This window comes from Symphalangus syndactylus, chromosome 11 (genome assembly GCF_028878055.3).
Source record: "Symphalangus syndactylus isolate Jambi chromosome 11, NHGRI_mSymSyn1-v2.1_pri, whole genome shotgun sequence".
NCBI classification, from domain to species: domain Eukaryota; kingdom Metazoa; phylum Chordata; class Mammalia; order Primates; family Hylobatidae; genus Symphalangus; species Symphalangus syndactylus.
Window position 1 is genome coordinate 119,805,812 of NC_072433.2, and position 19,970 is coordinate 119,825,781.

Consider the following 19,970-nt stretch of genomic DNA (forward strand, 5'->3'; position numbering starts at 1 on the left):
TTGTAGTACTGCACTTATTTATTTATTTATGAGACAGGGCTTGCTCTTGTTATCCAGGCTGGAGTGCAGTGGCGCGATCTCGGCTCACTGCAACCTCCACCTCCCGGGTTCAAGCGATTTACCTGTCTCAGCCTCCGCAGTAGCTGGGATTACAGGCGTGTGCCATCACACCCAGCTAATTTTTGTATTTTTAAGTAGAGACGGATTTCACCATGATGGCCAGGCTGGTCTCGAACTCCTGACCTCAGATCATCCGCCCAACTCAGCCTCCCAAAGTGCTGGGACTAGAGGCGTGAGCCATCGGGCCCGGCCTGCATTTTAAATTAAGGAACTGATTCTACCTCTGCCAGGCAGTTCCCTCAACTAGAAACCTCTTCTCCGTCTACGTAACTCCCTGATCTCCTTCAAGTCCTTGTTTAAATGTCACTTCCACAACGAGTACTATCCTGACTGCCCAGATCAAAATTGCAACCTGCCCCTCATCCGTTTTACCCTGCTGTGCTTTTTTCATAGCATTTATTTAGCATATCATATAGTTTTCGGATTCACCATATGCTTGTGTTCTCCTCCAACATATGAGCCCTACTAGGTCACGTGTTTTTAAATCTGTCTTGCTAACTGATGCATCTTAGCCAAAAAAAAAAAAAAAAAAAAGTCCTGGCACAAACTACGTGCTCAATACCTATCTTTGGAACAAATGAAGGTTTAAAAACGTAGCATGACTCTGCATTGCTTTCTTATTTTAAAGCATAAACATGCATACACATATGGGAGAGAGGGAGAGGATATTTCTAAATGTTAATGATGATTTCAGGTGATTTTTTTTCCTTCTTTATGTTTTCCTCTATGTTTTCCTGTTAGTTTATGTTTCCTGTGGTTTTATACCCCAAATCCTAGGTGAAAATGTATTGTTACCATGAGAAAATTGCTTTTGAAAACGTCTCTCTAAACCTAGAGTAACGTGCATTGCCGCGCAGAGTGAATTGGTTTCGCTGTAAATCGCATGAAGCCGTTTTCCTGCATGAAATGCAGTTAAAAAAAAAAAAAAAAAAAAAAAAATTGGAGCGGTATTGACGACCTTTTTAAAAAAAAAAAAAGGATTGCTCTGAAATCATCGCTCGGTGTTTTGCAGTGGTTAAGTGTTTATTAAAGGAATAAAAATCCATTCCTCCTTGGAGGACCGCGGCGTCCCTAGGGAACACACCCACCTAGCAACCGGGACCAGAGCTGGAGCGCTGCGCCTTTAATTCCGGGGCGGGCGGGGGGCGGCGGGAATTTCTGCTCCGGTTCCCTCTGCATCGCCAGGGCAGCTGTCACCTGTAAGGCGAGCGCGGCGCGGGGGATGCAACCCGGCGCCCATTGGACAGAACACAAAGGCAGAAACCTACCCCGAAGGCCGGGGCCCGGCGGGGCGCTGGGCGTGGGCGCTCCCCGCGGCCCCCGGAGCCCTTTGCCCCGAGACGCTCCAGCCCGGCGGCACCGGCGCGACCGAGGTCCAGCTTCGGGGACACGCCCGGCCGGCCGCGGGGAAGGCGCCAGGTGAGCGCGGCCGCGCCTCCCGGAACCCCGCTCCCGCGCGTCCCGCGGCGACGCGGCGCCCACCCGCCCCGGCAGCCAGGAACCCAGGGCCCCACCATGGCGCTGGCCGCCGCTGCCGCCGCCGCCGCTGCGGCTGCCGGGGTGAGCCAGGCGGCGGTGCTGGGCTTCCTGCAGGAGCACGGCGGGAAGGTGCGCAACTCCGAGCTGCTGAGCCGCTTCAAGCCGCTGCTCGATGCGGGCGACCCGCTGGGCCGCGCTGCCCGCAGAGACCGCTTCAAGCAGTTCGTCAACAACGTGGCGGTGGTAAAGGAGCTCGACGGCGTCAAGTTCGTGGTGCTGAGGAAGAAGCCGCGGCCCCCGGAGCCCGAGCCCGCACCCTTCGGCCCCCCGGGGACAGCGGCCCAGCCGTCGAAGCCCACTGTGGTCTTGCCGGGGGGCACCTCTGCCCCGGGAGCTCCGCCCTTGGTCCTGGTGCCGCAGCCAGTGGAGCCGCCAGGGGACCTGGGTCTGCCAACAGAGCCACAGGACACCCCGAGGGGGCCGGCCTCCGAGCCTGCTCAGCCGCCCGGGGAGCCATCCGCCGCCCCACCGCTTCCAGCCCTCGAGCTAGCCCAGGCCACCGAGAGACCCTCCGCAGACGCGGCCCCACCGCCTAGGGCCCCTTCTGAGGCGGCCTCGCCCTGCTCTGATCCGTCAGACCCGGAGCCCGGGCCCGGGGCAGTGAAAGGGCCGCCGCAGCAGAAGCCCTGTATGCTGCCCGTCCGCTGCGTCCCGGCCCCCGCCACGCTCCGCATCCGGGTGGAGGAGCAGGGCCTGCGCCGGCAGCTGTCGGAGGAGCCGAGTCCGCGGAGCTCCCCTCTGCTGCTGAGGCGGCTCTCGGTGGAGGAGTCCAGTCTGGGCCTCGGCCTGGGCCCGGGCCGCTCCCCGCACCTGAGGCGCCTGTCGCGCGCCGGCCCGCGTCTACTGAGCCCCGACGCCGAGGAGGTGCCCGCCGCGCCGCCGCCGTCCGCCGTGCCCCTGGAGCCGTCCGAGCACGAGTGGCTCGTGCGGACCGCCGGGGGCCGCTGGACCCACCAGCTGCACGGGCTGCTGCTGCGCGACCGCGGCCTGGCGGCCAAGCGCGACTTCATGTCTGGCTTCACGGCCCTGCATTGGGCCGCCAAGAGCGGCGACGGCGAGATGGCGCTGCAGCTGGTGGAGGTCGCGCGGCGCAGTGGCGCACCAGTCGACGTGAACGCGCGCTCCCACGGCGGCTACACGCCGCTGCACCTGGCTGCGCTGCACGGCCACGAGGACGCTGCTGTGCTGCTGGTGGTGCGTCTGGGTGCCCAGGTGCACGTGCGTGACCACAGCGGGCGTCGCGCCTACCAGTACCTGCGGCCCGGCTCCTCGTACGCGCTGCGCCGCCTTCTTGGCGATCCAGGCCTGCGAGGCACCACGGAGCCAGATGCGACCGGTGGTGGAAGTGGCAGTCTTGCTGCCAGGCGCCCGGTACAGGTGGCCGCCACCATCCTCAGTTCCACCACCAGTGCATTTCTAGGCGTCCTGGCTGACGACCTCATGCTCCAGGACCTGGCCCGAGGCTTGAAGAAGTCGAGCTCCTTCAGCAAGTTCTTGAGCACCTCGCCCATGGCTCCACGTAAAAAGACAAAGACCCGTGGTGGTCTTCCAGCCTTCTCAGAAATCTCTCGTCGACCTACTTCGGGGCCTTTAGCTGGTCTAGTGCCCAGTTTGCCTCCAACAACCTGAAGGTCCCTGGGGGCTACCACCTGGTTGATCTATCGTGGCTTGCTCGTCGCAGCCCAAACCCGCCCAAGACCGCAGCCCAATCAACGCCTGGAGCCTCATTCTGTTTCCAACTTTGTCCAGGGCAGCCTGTTTAACCCAAATGGGCCTGCACCTCCAGCTTCTTTCTGAAGCATGACCCATCTCTAGAGATGGGATTTGAGAAATCAGTGAGAGCTTCCTATAAAGAACTCCAGGAGACAGGCCTGAACTCTAGAGGGAACTTGAAATCCAGGGTCAAAGGTTAAGGGGCAGCAGCTGGTCTGGCCCCTGAATGCCTTCACCTGATGCCTCTGCAGCTACACAATCCCAAGCCAGAACTAGAGCAAGGGTCTCTTTAAATGTTAAAAGATGTTAGGTTGTCAGCTTTAAGATATGTGGTGGTTTTGTAATTTGATGCTTTTATTCTGTTTTTAAATTGAAATGAGGTAAAGCAACTTTCATAGTAACATTTTGGAATTATATTTTTCCACTTTTAGGCAAAGTGCTTAGACATTTTCCATTTTTTTGCTAAATACTTTGGAATTCTATTTAAAAAATAGATGATCAAGATCTAAAGGAAATTAATCCCAACCAACAAACTTAAAAGTTTATCTACCTCATTTTAGGCAATCAAGATTCTGGAGAGTCTTGAACACAGAATAACGATTGTGACCATTATGAATGTAACTAATTTCAGTTGTACTGTGAATGCTAAATATTTGCAAACAAGTACATCTTGAAAGTAAAGGTGACTTAGAGAAAAGAGACGTTTTGGCAGATACTTTTAATTTGTGGTTGTCTCCATCATGAAATATAAACATGTGTTTGGCACTTGTGGGTGGCTATTTTGATTTGGCATGAATACTTAATTTTTTTAAAAAATTGTGGTTTGTGAATTGCACCTTTATGCCATGTTTCTGAATCTGGTTTTCAAATCCAGTGGAGCCTTTCAGTGCAATAGGTGAATATTAAAAGAAAAAAAGTAATAGTGTTATGACAGAAAAATGAGCGATTAAATAGTAATGGATATGATTAAGGAGCAAGTATTTTATATGACTGTTCTGTACAAACAAAAAGTATGTAATACCCATTTTACAAAACCATTTGAAAGTAGACAACTTATTCCAAAATAGCAAATGCAGAATCTCTGCTCAGTGAGCTTGGATGAGTGGCTTAACTTCCCTGGGCCTTTGTTCCTATCTGTAAGTGAGAAAGTTTGTAGATATTGCCAAGATCTCCCAGGCTCAATACAGTGTAATTATTTTATGTTTTTAAAGATATGAAATCTATTTACTCAACCAATTTTTTAAATAGCATATTGTGATAATGCTCTGCTTTTGCAAATTGTGTTTGCATGTCATTCGTTTTATCAAACAGTTTTGTGACATGGGGTAGTGGAGCTTCCCTCCCCACCCCCCTATGTGTCAGTGAAGCCTTTGAAATTACTTAAGGCAGTCTTTCATGGAATGTTTTGATTGAGCAATGAAATAAACAGTCCTCCATTTTGTTTCCACTGGAGTGGTGATGTACTTCCCTTAAAAATTCTACAGTTTTTGCTATTGTATTTTTCTTTTCCTTTTATCTAATTTCTTTTCTTTCATTCTTCTGCCTCTTTCAAGCATTCTGTTATTGAAAGAAGTTGGATTGCTCTGCAAAGGAAAGGAGTCAACCACACATGGATATCGTAATGGAGAACTGTAGATAAATGTGGGCCCTGATGTGACCTTCCCACCTTCCTTGCCTGGAACTCTGCATAAATTATTTTAAAATGCAAATTAAATCTTCTGCCTCTGCAGAAAAATTGTGGGAGACACAATTATAGCAATTGGAGTAGCTGACAGTCTAGAAAACAGAATAAAATCCTGGAGATTTTCCATAGTAAAAGAGACGCCTGGCTGAGACAGGGCCTCAGACAAAGGTCACAGACACAGGTATGACCTGCCTTGATAAAGACAACATTTAAACCAGCAAAGTAGCAATAACAATAACTAATGTTTATTGCACACTTAAATCAGAGGAGCGTCATTTGAACGGCCGGAAGAATCTATGTATTTCAGAAGAGTGTGCTGCAAGCCTTCCAAGTGAAGTAAAACATTTAGCGAGAGTTTAGGATCAATATACCTAAAGCTTAGGTGTTAGAAAACACTGCTTTCCCTCGCAGGCCAAAGCTTTCTGCAACTATAAGGTAAGCCAATAAGAAATTATAGTTTCATACACATATGGAAAGTTTTTAAGAATCATATATCACCTAGCAGGAGGCACACCATTAGAAGGGTATTTTCAACACTAACAGAAAATAATTGTGAAGGCAATTTAGCTGACAAGAATTGTCACAGAGACGAAATCACTCCTTTTAATGAGGAAGAATTGTTGGTATAGATGGGTATGAGTCATATCTATAGCAAGCTTTTAAATAAAGTTTTACATATCCTTTAATGGAGGTTGGAGGTTATTCTTTTTTTTTTTTTTTTTTTTTGGAGACGGATTCTCACTCTGTCACCCAGGCTGGAGTGCAGTGGCGCGATCTCGGCTCACTGCAAGCTCCGCCTCCCAGGTTCACGCCATTCTCCTGCCTCACCCTCTCCGAGTAGCTGGGACTACAGGCGCCCGCCACCACGCCCGGCTAATTTTTTTTGTATTTTTAGTAGAGACGGGGTTTCACCATGGTCTCGATCTCCTGACCTCGTGATCCGCCCGCCTCGGCCTCCCAAAGTGCTGGGATTACAAGCGTGCCTGGCTGGAGGTTGGAGGTTATTCTTAAGCATGTCTCCCTTACCTAATGGAGATCCAGGGTAATGCATATACTGTATAACCTGTGCTGATTAAGTGCCAGGCACAATTCTAAACACTTTGCAGGTATTAATCGCAAGTTTATAAGGTATGTACTATTTGTATCTTGATTTTAAAGTGAGGAAACTGAAGCCTAGAGAAGTCATAAGTTAGTTACTTGTCCGGGCCTCACAGCTAGTAAATGCAGAGCTGGATAGTCTCCTGGTGCTCTTTTTCATGACACTGTCTGCTATCCTATTGCAGGACGCAGGGTGGGCTCATCTCAGCCCTTTTCACTCATTTAGTGTCTTTGGGCAAGTCTCCCAGCTCCCCAAACTCCATCTTCTCTGTCTATGGGACAAAAGGCTTCCTGTACCTATTTCACAGGCTGTGGGGGAAGGAAGAGCACACGGAATGAGCGGATAGAGCTCTTTATGAACTGCAACACCAATGTGGGGTGCCGAGTTGGTTCCAGGGGGTAAATGGCTGCATCCCAAAACCAAATAGCTCTGATTTGTGGATCTGCTTTACATGATCTTTTTTTTTTTTTTTTTCTTTTTTGAGATGGAGTCTCACTCTGTCACCCAGGCTGGAGTGCAGTAGTGCAATCTCAGTTCACTGCAACCTCCACCTCCCGGCTTCAAGCAATTCTCCTGCCTCAGCCTCTCAAGTAGCTGAGAATATGGGCACACGCCACCATGCCCAGCTAATTTTTTGAATTTTAGTAGACATGGGGTTTCGCCATGTCGGTCAGGCTGGTCTCAAACTCCTGATCTTAGGTGATCTGCCTGCTTTGGCCTCCCAAAGTGCTGGGATTACAGGCGTGAGCCACCGCGCCCTGCCATGATCACCATTCTTTTAACATGTTAGTGATTGTATACATAAGTTACAATTGACTCTACTAGGAAAAATGTATTCCCACAGGAGGGAAATTATCCCATATTCTGTACATGATATCACTTTAGTTAAAATAGAAATAATGTCTTTCTAAACTCACATTCCTCTAGCATTCCTACTCCCACCTTCCAGACCTAAACCACTGCTATTCAGCCACCTGAGCTGGAGTGCAGTGGCGGGATGTCGGCTCACTGCAACCTCCGCCTCCCTGATTCAAGCGATTCTCGCTTGAAACGATTTCCGTGCCTCAGCTTCTCGAGTAGCTGGGATTACAGGCGTGCACCACCACGCCTGGCTAATCTTTCGTTAGAGATGTGGGTTGCACCATGTTGGCCAGGCTGGTCGCGAACTCCTGAGCTCAGGCAATTCGCCCGCATCGGCCTCCCAAAATGCGGTGATTACAGGCGAGAGTCACCCTGTATTTATAGGCGCCTGGCCTATACTTAGATTCTCTTTTGCTCTCCAGATAGCCTTTTGCCTTGAACCCGCCTCACCTGTTTGGAACTGCCACACCTCCGGACTTCAACCTGGGGCCGGGGTGCCTCGGGTGTGCCTGCAGGGAAGAGAAAAGAAAGCAGAGACATCGTGATCTAGATTCTCTCCTCAAAGAAAAAAAAATCCTCCTCGTGGGAAGTGGCTGCTGATTTAAACATCAAAGACAACAGGTAAACGTCCATTGTGACCTTCCACGCTGTAGCTAGGCTGACAGCAACACTATGGGGTGCTCAGCAATTGCCGCCTACCGCCTTCCTGCGCCCCCAAATGCCCCTTTCACCTGTTTCTCTCTGCAGCCCTCAACCACATTTGACCGAAATTTCCTGAGCTCCTGGTTTACATGTGAATGCACAGCACGGCAATTTGTTCCAATGAGGAGCCCTGAGGTTTGCGCCAGCCGCTCTCAGGGGTACGTTTTGTGCCGAGCAGGATGTTCAAGACAGACTGCGCGCGGGTTTCGGGCACCGCCGAACATGGCTTCCCTGTTCCGTTTCTAATTTACAGCCTGAAGGTAAAAAGTACACTGATCAAATCCTTATTAGGAGGAGCAGCGGGGGCGGAATAAGCGAGCTGGGGAGGCGGCCGCGGGGCTGCCTGTTGCCCAGCAACGATGCCAGCCGCAGCCTGTGCTCCCCCAAAAGCCCGAGAGCACCGCGGCAGGCAGCCAGGAAGGAGGATGGGGCAGGGGAGCCGGCGGCTAAAGCAGACGGCGGGGTGGGGGGGGTGGCGCGCAGAAACCCCTATAGGGACCCATGCAACCCGCTTTCTCACCCTGGGAGACTACGCAAGGCTTTTTTTTTTTTTGATACTGATGTTCGAAATCAAAAAGTGCACTGATCAAATCCGTATTAGGAGGATATGATTTAATCAGTGTACCGTTTAAATCCCCCTACACCCCTCCCCCCGACTGCCCTCTCTCCTACTTTTCATTGGCCAGCAACTTTCCAACAAAGGCCCAGTGGCAAAGACAGCCAGCCTTTCCCTGCCTGGCTGGTCAGTTTCTTTCTGAAAGAAGCAAAAGGCTCAGCTCCAGCTTTCGGGACTAACTGCTCAGCAGGGCAAGTCAAAGTCCCTGTGGCTGGCCCAGAGTGCCTGGTAAGCTGCAGAAGCTGCGGATGGCGAAGCGTAGATACCAGCTTTCACCATAGGAGGACAGCGCCCTCTGCTGGCAGTATCCTGAAGGGTCAGTTCACCGGGCTTCTGGTCCCCACAAAGTCTTGAATTCTGTGGTGCTGATATGGAACAAATATGGTGAGCTCATTCTTGCCCTCTGGAGAAATAACGAAATGGAAGGGAGAAAACTGGGGCAAGAAGACCGAGGGAACATAGAAGGTCCATTGCAGGAGGTGTGGCCTTATTTTTGGGATTCTCCTGATCTGGCAAGAACAAACACAAAAGCCTCATTTATTTCCCCACGGAAAAACCCAGCGCACAACCAAAGTCCAGTTTAATGCGAAGGTGGCAGATGCCCCTACTCCTACCCCCGTGCTCCCCACGCCCAGCCGGGCTGGGGATGCTTTGTTTGAAATACACAATTCCCATTGGCTTAATGGATATGTTAGCTGTGTTTCTTTTTTTTTTTTCTTTTTTTTTTTTTTTTTGAGACAGGGGTCTCACTCTGTCACCCAGGCTGAAGTGCTGGAGTGTATTGGCGCAGTCTCGGCTCACTGCAACCTTCACCTCCCAGACTCAAATGATCCTCCCACCTCAGTCTCCCAAGTAGCTGTGTTTCTAAGAATACCACAACGGAATAATGCAGTAGGGTCCATACAGGGCAAAACACAGAAATTAGTAGCTTCTATCCAGAACATGCCTCTGGGTGTGTTTACTAGGCTGAAGACCTTGGAGCAGAGGCTCTGCCCACTGTGTTCAAAGGGGCAAAGCAAAGTATAATGTTAGAACCCGCAAAGGCCTGAGCAGGAGCCCCATATGCTTTTTATAAAAAGGCATAATGTGAGCATTGTTCCGTGCTCAATAGCACAACTGTTATAACAAACGCTTTTGGTATGAATACGGCCATTTAAAATTCCCAGCCAGTTGCACTTGGTGACAATACGCATCAGAAAACAAGCCCAGGAGCAGAGATTTCTCACTTGGGGGTCAGTTGGCTATAAATGCACATAAACATGCCTTTTAATGTGCCCAACTTCCAAAAATATATTGAATATTTGTGGAACAATATTGTTGGCCCCAGCATTTGCAGCTACAAAGGCTGAAGCAGATTTCAACATGTGTATCTGAGAACCTAACTTTGATTCTATATACATGGGGTGGATGCACAAATTGAGGAGTCCTATGTGTCATACCACTCCAGCCCCTAACTTCCCACTCCCAACCATGGCCCACCCTCAGATTACAACCACTCCCATGTCTCCAGGTCCTTAGTCCCAGCATGGAGGGTCTTGAGGTCTCCCACCCCTCACCTTCAGCTCCCACCCTCGACTGCCCACCTCAGGCCTGGCTGACCCAGTGGGATCTCTGAAGGAGAGAAGGATAAACAGTGTTGATAACATAACTGGAAGAAGAAAGTGCTTTCTGGGTCTTGGAATGAATGTCCCCAGATGTCCAAGTATTCTGAACTTTTGTCAGGGCATTTAGGCAGCACAGCATCTGAGCCCATTTCAGTAGCTTGAATCTTGAAAGGAGACAGGACTCCTACTTCACTACTGAAGCTGGGATGTTGGCTAGAAACCAGCTACAGAATCTAGACTCAGCCAATCAGACCTAGGCCTTTGTGGCTGTGACACAGTCACTGGAACAGTTAGGAAATATTGGTGACAGTGGAGCTGAAAGCCCAGTATTCCCCTGGTCCCTCCTGTTTTCAAGCCAGGTTCTCCAGACTAACTAGACGCTGGCAGGGTTGACTGATATTCTGCCAGCAAATCCCTCTTCTGCTCTAGTCAGCCAGGGCTGGTGACTGTGTAAACAAGACCCCTCTCACTCCTCCCACAGCCGTGCTGCAGGTGACACACACACTTCTCTTAACAATTTTTATTGAAGAAAAAATAGGCTGCTTTGCACCTTAAGTGCTCCTCTGTCTTCTCTCCTCCTTCCAACCAACCCCTGCCAGCCCCACACTCTCATCACAAAATGGGGGAATACTACAGTTTCTAAGATCCATAAATTAATTACCAAATAATCCACAAGACGTGGGTGAGGCCACATGAGAACACTGTGGAGGAATGTTTGTTTTTTGGTTTTGGTTTTTGGTTTTTTTTTTGAGACGGAGTCTCGCTCTGTCGCCCAGGCTGGAGTGCAGTGGCGCGATCTCCGCTCACTGCAAGCTCCACCTCCCAGGTTCACGCCATTCTCCTGCCTCAGCCTCCCGAGTAGCTGGGACTACAGGCGCCCACCACCACGCCCGGCTAATTTTTTATATTCTTAGTAGAGACGGGGTTTCACCGTGTTAGCCAGGATGGTCTCGATCTCCTGACCTTGTGATCTGCCCTCCTCGCCTCCCAAAGTGCTGGGATTACAGGCGTGAGCCACCGCGCCCGGCTGGAGGAGTATCTTAGAGAGGCCTGCCCTGGGTCCTCCCCAATCCCTCAAGGGAAAAGCAGAGACTAAATCAGCATCACCCCACTCACGTGGGTGAGAGGTAGGGGCGGTGCACCCCACCCTCTCCACCTATTACTATGTAAGGAGAAGAGGGAAGGGCGGCTGAACTGGAGGACAGGTCCCTGGGGGCCGCGCCGGGCTGGGAGACGGGGGATGATGGCCAAGGTCGTCCCTGATGGCGTCCAGTTGGTCCTGAAGGAGGCGGATGCGCTCGTCCAGGCTGCGCTGCTGGGCCAGGACGGCGGCCTTGCCCGCTAGCAGGGCGCAATAGACGCGCAGCTCCTCCACCGGTAGTGCTCGCACCAGCACCTCCCGCAAGGCCCGCTCGCGCCGCGCCACGTGCTCCTTCAGCTCCTTGGCGTCCTCCTCCTGCCGCTGCAGGAGCCGGAGTCGCTGCAGCAGGGAGGCCTGGAGCCGCAGGAAGAGGCGCCGTGAGCCGGGTGAGGGCGCCGCCGCTCCCGGAATGGTTCCCTCCGGAGAGAGCAGGCCCCTCACCGCCCTACTCGCTTGCAAACTGAACCCCTTTTACCTGCTCATCAGGGTCGCTGTCTGAGGCCGCCTGGGCCAGGGCGCGGCGCACGCGCGCCAGGCGACTGCCCAGCAGCAGCAGAAGGCCAAGCACGCGCTCTAGGTCGGCCATGAACCTGCTGAACCGCTCCAGCTCCCGAGGGGCACAGGCCTGGCGCACTGCAGCCTCCAGAGCCGCTTGGCGCCTGGCCCACGCTTGTGCCTCCCCCTGCAGCCGCTCCTGCTCCGTGTGAAGGTCCTGAAGCATCTTTTGGAGGAGGGTGGCCAGCTCCACCTGCAGGGAAGGCTCAAAGCTGGGGCCAGGCTCATGACTTCTCTGCCCAGGCTCTAGGCTCCTACCCACCCCCAGCCTCCACCAGCCCTTCTCCACTCACTTTCTTGCCCTGGATGCTGTTATTTGGTGCAGGGAGCCCCTGGTCACATGGCTGGTCAAGCACAGGGTGGGTGGCAGGGTTTTCAAGCCTTGTCTCCTCCTGAGGAGCTGGCAGGAGCTGGGTGAAGCTGAACTGATAGGACCTGGGAACAAAACCAGAGCTTCCTGGGTTTCCTGTCCCCAACTTCAGGGGCTCAGTGTCCAGAATCCCTAGTACCCCTCACTCACCCTGGCTCAAAAGTACTGGCGGCCTCCTCTCCAGCCTCCCCACAGGCAGGCCGCATTGCAGCCCGGACCTCCGCTAAAGGAATCAGTCCATCCAGCAGGCCCAGGGGTGGCTCTGGGCTGGGCTGGGAAGCAAGAGGGTCACGTAGAGAGGGATCTAATCTGGCCAGCTCCTGAACCAGCTCCTCGAGGCACTGACTGGGCCATGTGGGCCTGGAACCAGGTTGGCCAGTGCCCCTGGCTAGGGCAGTATTGTGAGGGGGACCTGGAATATCATTGCCTGAAAGTCCCAAGGCATCAACTGGGAGAGGTTTGAGGAGGTCAGTCTCTGCAGCTGTGGGGGAATTGGTGGTCAGTCCAGTGGGGTCAATAGTTAGGATGTTATCATTTGCAGTCCCAGTGGGGGTGTGGCTTGTGGGCCTGGAAATACCTACAGAACCATTCACCCCCTGCCAGCAGTCATCTGCCCCTGCAGTTCCTGGACACTCATGGAGCGGGTACTCTGGGGGGACTGTAGCCTGGCCAGTTCTTTGGCCTAAGCCAGTTCCATACTGCTGGTCAGAGGCATGGACACTGGAAGCAGAAAAGACACTGAATCAGAAAAAGCTCCAGCCACAAACAAATGGTGGCCTCCAAGGGCCATCTGTCCCTACCCCCATCACCTGGAATCCCAGGCTCCAGCTAGGAGAGCATTCCCACCCCTCTAGCGTTTTGTAGATGTGTGTGTCAGGGCGGTGCCTCACGATGCTTGGAAGCAAGAGGGAAATATCTGGCTGGGGGCCCCTGGGAGGCATGGGGGTCTGGTGGTGATCTCATTCTGACCAGCGGGGCCTCTTCTAGGAACACTTCATCAGGAAGGGAGGGGAGCCGGGCAGGCACAGTGCAGGTCTCTGAGACCCTCTGTTCACCGTCGGCAGGGCTGCTCTGGGGTAACTCTGCAGGATACACCACCGCAGCCTCCTTCTGAGGCAAGAATCTGGAGGCAGGGACCCCATGGTGACCACAGTGAAAGGAAGGAAGCTCTTGGTGTTGCACCAGGGAGACAGTAGGGTATTTGCAAAATAACCAGAAGGCTCAGACTGAGGGTAGGCAGGAAGCCCTTTCATTTTTTGGGCAAAAGCTATGCAAGCTGCTTCCCCCCAGCTTGGTCCAGAGTGGTCCGTGTCTCTCACCTGGAAAGTTTGGTCTGAAACAATGGTCTGGGGGTTTCTGCTCCTTGGGGAACAGCCTGGAAGGGTGAACAGTCGACTGAAATGTGGCTCAAGTTTTGTTTCCCAGATGCTCCCCTCACCAGCCTGCATCTCCTGACTTCCATACCTGGACAATGGGTGTGGTCCCTCCTGATCCTCCCCAGGAACCCAACACTTCGCCTGAAGCGCTCTGACTCCGACTGGTGGGCCTGAAGGCATCACCGAGCTTCAAGGACCCGGAGTCCAGGTTCATGGAGCCTTTGGGCTGCATCTCGGGCAGCCATCCGACCTGGTGATCTTCAAACTTAGCCAGCGCCGGATGCTGGAACTCCAAGGGCTCGGGCCCAAGGAGGCCAGAGCTGGAACAGGCCTCACCCAGGCATTCCCCCGCCGGCCCACCGCCCCGACCCACAAGATCCAGCTTTCCTGGCTCCGAGAAGCACCATTTCCGCTGCTGGTTGGCGAGGGGACCCCGGCCGGCAGTTCCTGGCGCGGGAGCCCGGGAGCGCGCCGGCTCCCCCTCCCCACCCGGGTGGCTGAGCGAGGCGGAGCGCGGGTGAGTCGCCGGGGGCCGCGCTGGGACAGTGGGCCGCAGACGGGCGGGCAGGCTCATGCGAAGCTCCTTGCGCTGGAACGACGTCTCCCGGAGCACTCGCCGCTGCGCGCCCTGCAGCCGCTGGCGGTAGGCGGCCCTCGAGGCCGGCGGGCTGGGCGGCTCGGCAGCCCGCGCGGCGGCCTCCGCCTCGGCCGCCAGCGCGTACAGCAGCGGGGTGGCATGCCTGTTCAGTGGCCCCGGGGTCCCCGGGACCTCTGGTGGCTGCGGCCCACTGCGGGCGGCGACCGCGGGCCGGGGCCGCGGGGACGTGCAAAGGGCAGCGTCGGGTGGGGCGGGGCCCGGGCCGCCCCAAACCACGCGCACGTAGTCCCAGTCTAGGTAAGGAAGGAGGTCTGTCCCCGGCGACTGCGTGCGTGGCTCAGGGCCGCCGGAGGCTGCGGAGAAAGAGCTGTAGGCCGAGTCCGCGCGCATGGACAGATGCCGCAGGTCCAGGCCGCTAGTGGACGAGGCCGGGGAGGCGCGGTCGCCGCCAGGTCCCAGGGCCTCCATGGCTGCGCAGATGAATGCTGAGGCTGGCTGGCTGCGTGGGTCCTGGGAAAACACAGACGTGGTGCTGGGTGAGGAGCTCCGGATGAGGGCTGGGACAGCCTGCTGGCCCCGCCACCACGGAAGGCCAGACGCTTACACTTCCCCTCCCTGGTCACACCGTCACAAGCGCTGGCATCCCCCAGATTTTGGCAGAGTCACCTTGGGATCAGAGGTGGCAGAGGAAGTAGGACCAGTCCCAGGGAGCACCTCTGAAGGTTGAGGGCCCAGCTCAGGGGAAGGAATTGGGACCAGCTCATTCCCTGCCGGGCTCCCCTTGCCCACACAAGCAGCCTGTACCCTGAGACCTCCTGGAACTCGGAGAATGTACCCATGTTCCTTTCCTCCCCAACCCTGTTCCACCCAGGCTGCTTCCTGGCCGCTCTGTTGGCTTCTCCATGTGATCTTTCCCTAATAAACAATGGTCAAGAACACTCTTGTGACCTCAGGGGAGCTAAGAAAGGAGGGGTGGGGGAAGACCCAGGGCAAGGGGCAGAGGCAGCTTCACAGTCTTCCTCCCTCCCTCTGTGCCTGTTATGTTCCAGGTGCTTTATATAAATATTTATTTTGATCGTCGCAACTGCTGTCTGCATTTTACAGACGAGGACAGTGAGGTTCTGAGGGGGAAATGATTTGTCCAGGGTCACACAGCTGGGAAATGGCAGAAGCCTGCCTGGAATCCAGGCCTGCCTCCATGCTCACTGCAGCCAGAATCAATTTCCTAGAAGCAAGCCCTGCTGAAAGGCAGTTTACCATCCCTCCTGTTCCCCAACAGCCTGAATCCTCCAAGGAAGCCCACACTCCACTATAGGAAAGTCACCCCTACCTCCCCACACACTATTGGCAGATTCCAAAATAATCTGGTCCCCACTTCTCAAACTCTGCCTTTCGTCTAGGAATGATGGGCCAACCCCCATCTTTGCCCTGCTTCTATTCTTGCTTCTCCTGTAGGACTCAGCTTAGAGGTCTCCTCACTTTTTGGGACCCCCAACAGTGTCCTGAGCTGACCGCCACCCCACACTGTCCCTGTTGTCTTGCTTCTGATTCCCTCCTCCCATTCCCACCCCTGAACTTCCTGGGAACGGGCCCTGCTCTTCTTCATTGCTGCACTCTCAGTGCCCAGCAGAGTCCCTGGCATATAGTCAATGTTAAACAAATATTTGGGCCGCATGCAGTGGCTCATGCCTGTAATCCCAGCACTTTGGGAGGCCGAGGTGGGCGGATCACTAGGTAAAGAGATCAAGACCATCCTGGCCAACATCGTGAAACCCCATCTCTACTAAAAATAACAAAAATTAGCTGGGCATGGTGGCACGCGCCTGTAGTCCCAGCTACTCGGGAAGCTGAGGCAGAAGAATCGCTTGAACCCGGGAGGCGGAGGTTGTAGTGAGCCGAGATCGCGCCACTGCACTCCAGCTTGGCGACAAAGTGAGACTCTGTCTCAAAACAAAACAAAACCCCAAATATTTGCTGAATGTCAAGGGAAATAACAGATTTGCAGGGAGTAGATGTAGGGGTGGCCTTGGTAACGAAGGAAGAGAGTTCCTTAGCTTCTGCACACCCTTATTCCCTCCCTATTAGTCTTTTCTGGGGAAGAGGACAGAATGGGTGAAGCACTTGCCACCATAGACACTGGCCAGATTCCTCATGCAATATTAGGTACAAACAGAGCAGGCAAGCACAGCTTGGGGCAGGACTGACCAGAAATCAATCCCTTCTGGTCCTGGGAGGGGGATCAAGGGTAAGAGTTGAGTGGGTGTGCCTGGGTCAGGGTAAGAGCAATTTTGAGGCTTGGGAAAGGGCAATGTTGAGGTTTGGGGCTCCCTATGAACTATGGAGACTTTGGGGGGCTGGCCTGCATTCTCTGAGCTGCTTGGTAGGGAGTGCAGAGTAGGGTGGCCCACGGCTAGGGTGAAGACCAAAAAGCAGGCTTATTTGAGCCTCCTAGACACAATCTGGAGCTCAGAGTCACCCTCCACCCATGTCCCTGAGGCCCAGGATGTTACAGATTGCTGGTTAGGGCAAGTATGGGGGTTAGTGGTAGGAGGATATGGTGTTTCCTAAAAGGGAAAGGCAGTACCTACAACATTCCCAGGAGAGGCTCTCAGCAGACCTAGGACCAGAACATCTTGATGTCACCCACCTGGGGGCATTTGTATATGCCTACTAAGCCCAGGAGCTTAGCCCTCACACTTAGGGTTGGGGACGTCTTTTGCAAAGTATTTCCACTCTAAACTTTAGGAGGACAAGAAACTACTCTGAGTAGCAGCTCCTGGGAGTACAGTCACCTCATCTAGGAAGCCCACCCGACTCCTCAGACATTAGCCCTTTCTCTTCCTACTCTTTCTGAGTCCAGCTTAGGAGCACTAGCTTATGCCACCCGTCCTGCCCATTTTGGCTTGCTGCAGCTACAAAGGGGGATCACCAAATACAAGATGTTTCCTCAAAAGAGGTCTTGAAAATCTATGAAAATCTATCTTGTTTGTGAGTTACTATGTTAAAGGGTTCTGAATTCAGCAAATAAAAACAGCTTGAATGGGCAATAAAAATGTGTCTACACATGTGTTTCCTTATTGACTGTAACTTGTTGAAGATGCTTTTGCACTGGTGGCCCTATCAGGTTGATGTTCATGCAGGTTCCTCACAGTGTGTCCTTTGCAGAACCTACCATGCCAAGAGGGCCCAGCTGCTTTGGTGTGTTTTGGGGGGGCCTCAGCACAAAACAACAAGGCATTTTCACACTTGTCTGGCTGCAGGGAGCCTCTTGCAGTCCAGCCCCAGTGTGGCTGGGGGTAGCCCTATCTTAGGGGTCCCTGTCTCAGTGGCAGTGGCACCTGTGGGCTGGGCTGCCACGCCTGTGCCTGCTGCTGAAAGGGAGTTCAGAGGTGGAGCTCAAGGAGCTTTGCAGGCATTTTGCCAAGCCTCTCCAGAGCAGAGGGAGCAACCTAGACTGCCCGCTAGAAAGACACCAGATTGGAGTCCTGGGAGGGGGAGTTGAGGTGGGCATTTGATGTATACTTGTCACCCGAATGAAGGAGCCAGAGAGTAAGGAGACGAAGATGAGTTTGGCCTTCAAAGCTAGGGGTCTGGCAGGTGGAGGCACCAGTCTGAAAGGAGGAGCTGGGGCCGAGGACTTGTCAAGGGGGCCAGTGCTCCTTCAGTCTGGGCTTCATGGTGTCTGTGACAAGTCTGGCAGCAGTTGGGATGTGGCTCTGGAGTTCAGCAGGGGAGGGTAGACCAGGCAAGACCCAGGTTTTTAGTTAGAGGTTACTGGGGAAATAGCTGAAGACAGTTTCCGGTGGATAAAATCACACCAAGGAAATGGGAATAGATCCAGGTAAGGCGACCGAGGAGGCACAGGGGAACGGACAGCCTCAAATACAACGAATGATCAGGATTTAGATCATACCTCCCTTAAGGCCACCTCACATCTCACGTCTCTGTGGAGGGGCTATCCAGGCCGCCCCTCCCAGCGGGTCCTCCCTCAGTACTGAGCTCACTGTGTAGGCGCTGTCTCCCTGTCAGACTGAGTTCCTGGGTACTGGACCACGTCTCGAACCCCAGTACCCGCAGCTAGGTCTGGCTAGGCGGACGTTCTGGGAAGTTCACCGGCTCTCCCTGTCCCCAGCGTCCCCCTGTTCTCCCAGCCTGTCCACGCTGACAGCGCACCCCACGCAGCATCCGCGCTCCAAGTGTGCGACTGATTTACGGGCTCATCGGTCGCTGCACCCCAGATGCAGAGTCTCTGGAGATCCGAGCTCCGTGCCATGCACAGGAAATGCAGGAAGCTGGCGACACCCGGGGAGAGGCGGCCGCGGGCGTGGACAGACCCGGTTACCTGGGGTTCAAGCTCTGGGAGCCCAGGCACGGGAGAGAGAGAGGCGCAGGCCTTGGCGGCCGCAGGGGCCGACAGAGACACGCGGAGCGGCGCGAGAGCAGATGGCCGCAACCCCACCCCACGCAGTTCTGGGCCTTTCCCGTTGGGTTCACCGTCGGGGAAGGATCGCGCGCAGGGGACAGCGCGAGCCCGGGAGGGAAGGACCTGGCTTCTCCAGATGCTTGGCGACAAAGGGCAGGCGCGGAGGGTGGCGGAGTGAGACCGCGCTGCGCGCCGCAGCCACACACGGCGCCCCCGAGCCACACGCGGCGCCCCTGGAGCCACACTCGGCGCCCCCAGCCGCGCCCCTGAGCCTCGCCGCCAGCTTAGAGGGGGCCGCCTCTCCGCCCCGCAGCTCTGCAGCTGGGAGAGGCGCGGTGGGGTCCGACTCCACTGGCGCAACCTGACGGGGCGCCGAGCCGGACACCTCCCTGCCGAACTACGCCCGGGCTGCCCCGCGACCACCGCCTTGCCACCCGCTCCTCACCCCCGTCCGTCCGCAGCCCCGCCGGCCTCCCGGGGGAAGCGGACCCCGCCGCCCGCCGCCCGCTTCCCGCTCCGCCGCCCCCGCCGCGTACCTGAGGCTCCAGGCGAGACGCGCTCCTGGGCCCTCGCGGCCGCGCGGTGACATCAGAGCCCCGGGCTCTGACTCTGACCCCACCTCCAGGCTCCGGCCGCGGTCGCAGGGGAGGCGCCAGGTCCGGCCGCGGGGCCGGGAGCCGCAGCCTCTTGGTAGCGTTCGCTCGCCGGCCCAGTCCCAGGCCTGAGGGTGGACAGTGCGTTCCCGCGCGGGCCACAGGTCTCTTGCCCCAGGCCGGAGAAACCTGAGCGAGGTGGTGGGAGGGCGACTACGGCGACCGCCCACCGGCCTCCAGCGCGTCCGTGATGCTCGGGGGCCGGGTCCCTGGGGGCCTGACACCTCCCTCGGTGGGGAGGTCCAGGGCGGGCCCTTAGGCGCCTGACGGCTACCCGCCTTCCTCCCCAAGCCCGGCCAAGAAAACAGAGCTGCCAGGGCCTCGTGCCTCCCACCTGTCCCGCTGAGTAACTCGCCCCTTGATCAACTCTACCCCCAGACCCCCATTTCCAAAACTCTTCCAGCTCTTTGACTCCCACCATGGGCTCTTGTCTCCTGTTCCCTGTCCCATTTCTTTCCATTTCTCCCACTACCCCGCATGGTCTGGGCCCTCCAGCCTGCTACCGGGGTGGGGGGGGAGGGGGGCGGAGCACGGGGAAGCCCCTGGACTTGTGTGCACCTTAGCTGTCCTGAGTGGGTCCTTAGGGAGCTGGACATACGCATATCCACTAAGGCTGGACGCTGGCGCTCGAGGCCCTCACCTTCCGGGATCTCCATTTTCCGAAGAACGCTCTGCCTGCACCTGCCACTGAGCTCTCCTTGCTGTGTCCTCAGGCTCCCCTGCCCCGACTTTCCAAACTCTTGTCCTGTGAATACCACTCTGCCAAGAAATGCTCCGTTCCTGAGAGGGGCTGGGGGCCCTTTGCTGAGCCTCTGCAGCTCTCAGGTTTCTGCCTTTGTCCTCCGCTGCCCTCCCCCCACCACAGGATCGGCAGGGCTGGGCTAGGGGCCGTGTCCTCCCATGGTAGTATCCCTGG

At 55.2% G+C, this 19,970-nt stretch overlaps 2 protein-coding genes and 1 long non-coding RNA gene across 3 annotated transcripts; 2 read left to right on the top strand and 1 right to left on the bottom strand.

Annotated features, from left to right (window-relative positions):
- Positions 1–1,135: 1,135 nt before the first annotated feature.
- Positions 1,136–4,819, top strand: SOWAHA (sosondowah ankyrin repeat domain family member A). The gene has a single exon (XM_055299480.2). The coding sequence runs from the start codon at positions 1,636–1,638 to the stop codon at positions 3,286–3,288; it is 1,653 nt and encodes a 550-aa protein (XP_055155455.1). The 5' UTR covers positions 1,136–1,635; the 3' UTR covers positions 3,289–4,819.
- Positions 4,820–7,265: 2,446 nt separating this feature from the next.
- LOC134731859 (uncharacterized) lies at positions 7,266–9,017 on the top strand. Its single transcript, XR_010114514.1, has 2 exons — positions 7,266–7,637; positions 7,764–9,017. It is a non-coding gene; the product is annotated as an uncharacterized lncRNA (long non-coding RNA).
- A 1,426-nt stretch (positions 9,018–10,443) lies between these two features.
- SHROOM1 (shroom family member 1) lies at positions 10,444–19,678 on the bottom strand. Its single transcript, XM_055299479.2, has 7 exons — positions 18,938–19,678; positions 13,469–14,488; positions 13,324–13,379; positions 12,155–12,724; positions 11,928–12,069; positions 11,555–11,827; positions 10,444–11,433 (listed from the first exon to the last, which is right to left on the bottom strand). The coding sequence occupies exons 2-7, from the start codon at positions 14,444–14,446 to the stop codon at positions 11,101–11,103; spliced, it is 2,352 nt and encodes a 783-aa protein (XP_055155454.1). The 5' UTR covers positions 14,447–14,488; positions 18,938–19,678; the 3' UTR covers positions 10,444–11,100.
- Positions 19,679–19,970: the final 292 nt, after the last annotated feature.

What these genes read in the sequence shown, in the direction of transcription:
- SOWAHA (XM_055299480.2), top strand. Translation starts at nt 1,636, where the DNA reads ATGGCGCTGGCCGCCGCTGCCGCCGCCGCCGCTGCGGCTGCCGGGGTG.
- SHROOM1 (XM_055299479.2), bottom strand. Translation starts at nt 14,446, where the DNA reads ATGGAGGCCCTGGGACCTGGCGGCGACCGCGCCTCCCCGGCCTCGTCC. An exon ending in TTTCAGACCAAACTTTCCAG is followed by an intron (nt 12,725 to 13,323) that starts GTGAGAGACACG and finishes TTCTGCTTCCAG; the next exon opens with TGTCCATGCCTCTGACCAGC. An exon ending in GCCAGTACTTTTGAGCCAGG is followed by an intron (nt 12,070 to 12,154) that starts GTGAGTGAGGGG and finishes TTTTGTTCCCAG; the next exon opens with GTCCTATCAGTTCAGCTTCA.